Source organism: Rhea pennata, chromosome Z (genome assembly GCF_028389875.1).
Source record: "Rhea pennata isolate bPtePen1 chromosome Z, bPtePen1.pri, whole genome shotgun sequence".
Classification (NCBI taxonomy): domain Eukaryota; kingdom Metazoa; phylum Chordata; class Aves; order Rheiformes; family Rheidae; genus Rhea; species Rhea pennata.
Window position 1 is genome coordinate 55880278 of NC_084702.1, and position 8197 is coordinate 55888474.

General features: G+C 38.0%; 1 protein-coding gene across 1 annotated transcript; it reads right to left on the reverse strand.

Annotated features, from left to right (window-relative positions):
* Window positions 1-5882: 5882 nt before the first annotated feature.
* On the reverse strand, window positions 5883-7782 carry GCNT4 (glucosaminyl (N-acetyl) transferase 4). The gene is made up of 2 exons (XM_062600084.1): window positions 6479-7782; window positions 5883-6011 (listed from the first exon to the last, which is right to left on the reverse strand). Exons 1-2 carry the CDS (start codon window positions 7780-7782, stop codon window positions 5897-5899), a joined length of 1419 nt encoding a protein of 472 aa, XP_062456068.1. The 3' UTR covers window positions 5883-5896.
* Between the last annotated feature and the right edge of the window lie 415 nt (window positions 7783-8197).

The window sequence follows — 8197 nt, forward strand, 5'->3', positions numbered from 1 at the left end:
GAAGTGCTTCAGAAGAAATTGAATATAGAACTGTATACTTAATGACCATAGAGAAGCAAAACGCTAAGGCTACTTAACTTTAGGATGACTCAGCTCTCTGTGCCTTTGGCTCTTCATGGATGTATGAGTTCAAGCCACAGATTTGGTTGCCTTGGTTTCAAATGAGGACAACATACACAGTACAACAAGACATATTAGGTCTATTCACAAAATATATGTAAAGAGATTTTAAGTAAATCTTCATTTAGAAAAGCCATGAGGGAATTTCAAGATCACAAACTTCTGCCAACGAAAACAACAACAATAATACGGTTAGCTGACTGTTTTTGAAAATTGTAATGATGATATGCTCTAATGAAATGAAACAGAGCCAGTGTTTGTTCTGTTGGCTGAGCAGACTGATTCCCGCTCCAGCTCCATTTGCTGAAGCAGCCCCGTCCACGGGAGGGTGTGCTGTCTGCTCGCAGGCGTGCCAACGACCAGATGCTTTTCTAGTAATGTTGTATCTTAAAGCAAGGCTGGAATCTGAGGTCTGGCAAAGAAATAAACAGTCTAAACATGCTTACGGTTTCACAGGGTACAACTCTCCATTCTGCAAAGTGGTGTGAAACTTTACCAAGTGCTGGCATTTGCAGCCTAGCTCAGCAAAAGCTTGGGTGTAAGAATGCTTTTTATAAAACAGTCGGAGCAATACAGCAGTCAGAGAAGAGACTCCTCAACTAGCTAACAGCTGCATGCATCCCTGTTCAGTCCCAAAATCATCCAGTTTTTCAATTAATTGAATTAATTTTTATTCTAAAACATTTCCCCCCTTTTTGGGTGATGTACATAATATTACTCCTTTGGACAAATCGTATCGACAGAGGTAATTGATATCTGGCTCTGCCTGTAGCAAGCAGAATTTGGGACAAAAGAGATAAGGTAAGTTTGACACAAAAACAGAAGATAGGTGGTAAGTTTTCCTTGAAATATCACCTGAGCAAAATACAGACAATATAGGCTAAGGAAGCTTATGATTGTTGTAACAATTCAGGTCCAGAGTAACTAAGCACATGTATATGTCCCAGTAAATCCAATTAAATGGAAATTCAGTCATGTTCACACATGTGACTGTGATTATCTTAAGAGCCCTTACAGCTGTTACAGGATTCTGGACTCCATCATAGTTTAGAAAAAAATGAGACATAAATGATAAAAATTAATTGATATTTGTATCTTAAGGCAATAAATAAGCTAGAACTGCTGCAGTAGAAAGGTAAGAAACAACCATAAGAAACAAAAGCAAGCATAATATCTCTTGGAGAAAAGAAATATCTAATACTTTCAATTCTGCCATTTTGCAAAGCTGTAGGAGGAGCACTTTAACTTTTCTGCTAAATGAAAGCTCATGTAATTCCTTATGTAGAGGTAATTTTCCATGTGTTAGAGCATAATGCAGATCCCACTGATATTCTTCATCCCACTTCCTACAGCAACCAGCAATTTAGTGCCTAAATGTTTGGATGCCTTCACTTCCAACTGTATGATTTCCGATACCTATTCAATTTGTGGATAAACAGTGGCTTGAAACTTTACAGTATAAGATGTAGTTGTCCTTGTTTTGCAACCTGTCATGCTACAGTGATAACAATACCACCTGCAACATCTCTGTGTACTCTCTAATCTCCTCATCACCCCAGGCAAAACTTAGACTTACCATCCTTTCTGTCTCAGAGAACAAACTCAGGCAGAGGAAAAAAGGCCCAGCAATAGAAATGCTGCTGCCTTTAATTAAATCACAACGAAGTTCCTAATTGTAGCCCAGGGAAGAATCTTTCAAGTTAACTTAAATGTGTTATAGCAAACACTTGAGACGCAAGGTAGAAGTCAGTCACCAGTTTTTCACATTAGCACATCTTTAAATTGGTTTCTACAAATAACACAGAAAGCATCATTAAAAAACATTGACCTGCCTTAAGTAAAAAAAATTCAGAGGCTCCTTTTTCTGCCTTCTCCAATGCAAACAGTAGTCTTCTCAGTCCTTGTTACCCTCTAGTCAAGTAGAGTAAATCTTCAAGATTTTTCAGAGTACTTATTTCCTACAAGAAGAGAAACCGATACAGGCTCAGGGCATTTTCTCCTAAATAATTTTTGTTTTCAGAATGTATTAACTCAGCTCTTGCTTACCTTAATCATAGATGGCAACTGCAACCATGCTATATGCAAGCATTTTTCACTTAAGCAAATTTCAGCTAAGATACATCTGCGGCAGCTCTGTGACAAGAAAACATACTGTCTCTCTCTCCCTCTTCAACATGCCACCTGGCTCCTTCCTGCCTCATGAGAAAATTTCTGGTCCAAAGTCTCATGGCTGTTGCTGTTCTCCTCTTTCTAAGAAGTACCACTACACGCATTAGTAATCCCCACAGAAAATTCAAACAGTTGGATAGTTTTGAAAAAGAAAGACAAAGAGAGCATGTTCAACCCTTGACTTGAAACGCTATTTTCAGTACAGAGTTATCACACGTGACTAACAGATCACATTGTTCTGAAGAAAAAAAGAAGAAAAAAATCTATGTAAATGGAAATTATCGCCACCAAGAACTATTCAAGTTCTATAAAAACATCAGATACAAACAGATATTATACCTGAACTAAAACTCAAGGTCACACTATAAACAGCTAGTAACACGCCACATACACTCCATATTTCCTGTCCAAATACTGTTTCCTTGTGTTTACACATTCTGATTCAAATGCTCCAGTAATGACATAGCAGCCATGGAAATGCTGAACAAATTAAGTCTTTTTTAATTATAGTTATAGACTAGATGCCTAATTTGTAGCCTTTCCTTTCAAATCCTTTCATTTCAACATCAAAAAAAATATTTAGTGAGACATTTATGTTTGTATTTACTATCTTCCTGACTCCATGTCCACCCTAATAAATTCATTAGTGAGACAAGTTGTACAAATGTTGTTTCCATGTCTCTTTTCTTCAAAGCTCATTATTTCATCTTCTTTTCCACTTAATATTTTCATGTTAAAACACATTCAGCATTTTTGTTTATTTTCAGCCACTAAAAAAATACTGGGCTGGACCTGTGAGCCTGTCCTGACAGCCAGGAACAGCACTAGTGTCCTGCCCACACACCCTTCCCACACACGAATATTGTCTTCTCTCCAGGTTAAATGACAGTCCAGCTGCTCTGTGCTGCCAGCACTGGGCAGAGAGGATGGAAGAAAGCCAGGATATGGCTTCTTTCACAGAACAAAAACAGAAGGGACCATCTAATACGTGCAAACATACATGCAATTCAAATTCTATTAAATAACTCACAAAAATAATCTTTTTGTGTGGAACAGTGAGAAAGGGGAGAAGAAGGATAGGAGAGGGAAATTTGACCTTCATGAAGAATTGCCTATAATCTAAATTCCAGCTCAAATAAAACTTCCTGTTTATTACAGCATAAATGACGTTCAGCCACTTTTCTCACAGAGAGAAAGGGGCTTGTGGATCATGCCTTAGGTTCACTAAGTTTCGGTAAAGATCTATCTTTACAGAGGACAAAGACAAGGAATTCAAAGGTAAATAATAAAGCTGTTCCTTGCTCTTACAGTCTAATCACTTAGGAAGCCTCAGATGATAACATCTATGCTGCTAATGGCAAAGTCGAAAAATAGAAAATGATCCAAAAGTTTTTGGAATTTATATGCTGGTCTTTCTTTCATTTAGAAACATTGGAACAGGTTGCCTTAAGAGGTTGCAGAATCTTTGTCCTCAGAGATTTGCACAACTCTATTGGACAAAGCTGAAGCAAGCCAGTCCGAACGCAGTGTTGACCCTACCTTGTGCAGGAGGTTGGACTAGATGATCTGTTGAGGCCCCTTTCAAACTCTATGATTTTGAGAAATGCCTTTCTACAAGCTTGGATACCTTCAATATCACCTTAAAAAAAAAAAAGAATTACTTGAACTCACTAGGATACTTGCATTTCATGAAGTTGCAACTGCGCACAACTTGTACTCCCCTAACTAGCAAAAATACCACCGTAATGCGTGGTGCTACCTCACATTGTGTTGCCTCTGCCTCCACTTCTTCATCACCTAGGAAGCATGAACTGCCTTATTTCAGAGTAGTTAAATAAAAGATATTGTTCAATCCAATTCATTTAAAGTAGTGCAAAGTTGCATGTTGATTAAACTTATTTATTTAATATACTGATGGATTTTGATTTTGTTTATAAACTTACGTTAAAGTGAACCACTCAGATTAAACAGTAATGGGGATGTGTATATAAGTATATATACATACATATATAGAAAGAAAAGTATATATAACGTATGTAGATGTATAATATATATATAAAGTATTTTTATGTACTACAAATAAAAATACAAAGCTAGTTTAACTAAATCAAAAATTTAAATCTATCATTAAACATCTATTTTTGTGTACAGCAAGCCTAGGCTTGGCTCTCTGGCATCCTCACTTCTTTCCATACAGGAACTTCCTGCATTATTTATAAGTACTAATGTATGAATCTGTAAATACTGTCAATAGTTCATAATCTACAAAATTTCTATGAATCACATGAGGTCAGAACAGCCTTGTGGAATCATGACAAGCCACCAAAGTGAGCAACACACACTTTAAAAATAATCCTCATTTATTCGAGAAACAGTACATCAAAGAAATACCTGACCTGTGCATTCACAGACTTCATAAATAGTTTTGATAAGCAATTAATACAACTAACCCCCAACAGACATCATTCATAGGTCAGAAATGGGGGGAAAGGCCCATGACTCCTGACTCTCAAAGCCATTCTCAAGCCACAGAAGACTAAACCATGATTAAATGTATAAATAAAAGCTGAGACGAAAAACTTACTTGCATTGTACTTGGTTCTTTCAACTCAAATAAGAAAAAAAGATTTATCGTAGGTACAGCTGATCATTATTGTGGCAGTTTGCAAATTAATAAAATCAGATACTCCAGAGACATTTGTGGGAGGAGGCACTCTAATGAAAGCCAGATGCCTAGAAATGGGAAGTAGCATTGAGTAAGCTAGATCCCAGGGTCCCTTAGAATGATCAAAATCGAATTTGTTGCAGAACAACGTTCCAGAGAATCCCCCAAAATGGAAAAGGACATTCATGAGTTGCAAGAGTTTCTAAAGAAATCCCTGCACTGACACTTTCCTTACGCTGCAGCATGAGGAGCGTAGCAGAGAGAAGGCTGCAGGACCGCTTAGCTCCCCGGAGGGCTGGTGGGGGCGCCCAGAAGCACAGGCTGTTCGGAATACAATTGCTCTGAAGTCGAACCAGGGCTTGGTCAGGCACTCAGCAGCTTGGAATTGTGGCAGCACACGGCTGTAAGGCTTGTAGAGAAAGCCACTGCTGCAAGGGTCTTCATTTCTGCAATATGACTATTTTTATGATTACTTCTGGATTTAACATGTTTTACATTTTAGCATAGCACCACACTGCTGAATGCTAATTAGAAACAGCACTGGTTATCCACTGCGTGTAAATATACTGTCTTGAAAAGGACTGGGATTTCACAAGAGGATATTTCTACCGGAAGAGACAGAAATGAAGACAGACATCTGGTGTGGACTTCTACTTTAAAGGGCTTTAAAAACTGCACTTAGGAGGCACACATAGTGCTTTGAAAGGATTTCAGAATATAATACTGTTTCAAGCAATCACCATCAATTTCATAGGTATGGCACAGCATCTGAACACAAACTTCACAGAGAGAAAAACTAAATGCAGAGATGATCTGGAAAGAGAAAACAATGTTCCTTGTAGTGTGGTACCTAAGGATTTTTCTCCCTTACGTCATCCAGTCATATTCACATTGCAAAGATTTGTTAGATCCCACAAGTGGGGAGCTTGGGACTTCAGGTCTCTAAGTCAGGCCACATGGCTCATTTGTTCTCATACTTTTCTCTTTTAGTTTTGTCTGGCAACTGGGCTCTTCCAGTTTTCCTGTTGCAGCAGATATAAAGGTCTTTGTCTCAAGTCTTTAAAGGAAAATAAAAGTGAAGAAAAAAAGGGGACCAGCAAACAGATATGTTGGAGTTTCTCAGGAAAGATGCAAACAAACTCAATGTGAAACACATTTCTGAAATATTCCATTAGGACAGACAGTGCTAGAGCCTCCAAAAGCAAACCTTATCCTTCAAAAATCCCCTTGTAGAACAATTACATGATTATTGTAGCAAGTTAGAGAATAGTTAATCAGAAAGGCATGATCTTTCATAAATAAATGACCAGGTATCCAACTCTCCAGATCCCTGAACTTTATGCAGAATGAACATTTATGAACATTTAATTTGCTAGCATTCTGCAGTAGGTCAAGGCAGAGGAGGTTCAGGCCCTGTGCTGTAACAGTACGCAGTACTGGCAGTAGGGATTATGGTGCTGCTATACAGAGACATTCACAGAACTTTTATGCAGAAAATAGCTATCAGAGGATAAGTGAACCCACTCTTTCTGTTGTTCTGCCAGTTTTTCTGCCAAGCATTTTATTAGGACAGGGTCTACTTTAGAGTCAAATTTATTAGCAAACCAATGCCCATAATTCATAAGCCATCTTAATTCTGCAGCCCCATAGATGCATACGCTGCGAAGGTGGATACCTGTGCATGGGGGATACAAATGGTCTTCAAGATAATTCCATTTCACTAAACGTGTTTTGCTTTGTAAATCTGTTATATCCTGTGCTGACCTTGGGATTTCCCCAGGGACCCCAGGAACACGTGCAAGAGTGGCCCAGAAGTGTTCATCTGGAGAGTAAGTATCTCTTGACCAATCAAAAAAATCTTTTGCAAGAGAGCTTTCAAGGGTATATTGAATAAATCCTCGACTTAAAACAAAATAGGCACTGCCTACAAAAACCTCAATATTATGGGGTGGTGAATTCTTGGAAATGTTGGTTTTCACTGGCATCTGCATGTATTCATAAGGCACTTTCATAAGTTCATGGTGATAAGTAAATCGTTCTCTTTTGCTACTGCTTGGCTTTATAGTTTCCAGCATATTTCCCCCATTGAGTTTTTTCAGTTCAGCGACCAACTGGAAATTTGACCTCAAAGGGAAATCTTGGCCACACAAATTAATAACATACTTCCAGGGAACTGAAGAATCCATCAAATCAGACAAACAATTGAAATCTGCTTGCAGCCTTGAAATATGTGCATACTCCACTGTTTCCAATTTTGATGCAATGAAAATATTGGGGAAACATTTAGCTAGATTGTTCATAGCAGATTTGAATTTTTTTGCTGCTTTTTGGTCATAATGAATGCAGTATATATTTTGATGGCCATACAGTGAATGTATAAGCCTTTCTACCATTACTGCATCTTTATGAACAACCAAAGAATAGGCTAATGGAAAATTCTCCTCCTCTGGAGAAACAGGTTTTAGGTGGTATTTCCTAAGTGTACGATACAGATGGCAATCGCTTGTCATTGCTACAATGTCTTCATCTTCTAAATCAATTATATCTTTTCTTCTTATCTCTAAACTCTTGCCAATTTCACCAGGATCTTGTTCATATATAGATGAACAATTAATTTCATAATGGAAGTCATTTCTAAGGTTGGAATACCTGTTTCTAACATAAGAAGAAGTGCTTAAGAAGTGCTCAACCAAATAAATGCCCTTATGTGGAAAAAAGAGTCTTTCAACGTGGAGGAGTTTCAGCAGTGCAAGCAGCCACCCCGTAAAACACAGGATCAGAATCTTCTTTCTTATAGGACATTTGTAGGGACACTTATGTCTCTTCATTCTGTAGGAAGACAAAGATAGAACATATTTTAAATCAGGAACAATACATCAGAGGCAATCCAGCTTCTAACAAAGACACGAGCACACTGGTCTGGCTGTAGCATAAACACCACCGTAGCAGGACAGGGCACTGGAACTCTGCAAATAGTTTCTTCTATTTAAATATTCATTGTTCATATTCATGTTAACTCAAAAACTGACAAAGAGTAGTTCCTTACTCGAAATTAGCTGACTAAAGGCGAGAAAACAAGTCATATTTGAGATAGTATCCAACAGAACAAGAGTGTTGGAATAAAACTCCTCCTGTTTCCAAAACTTTTTTAGTTTTTATGAGCCACCAACGGAGGTACAATAAACCCCTCTTGGGCAGAAACATGACTGTTCTCTGAGTAGGAAGGACAGTTCATTCTCCTGA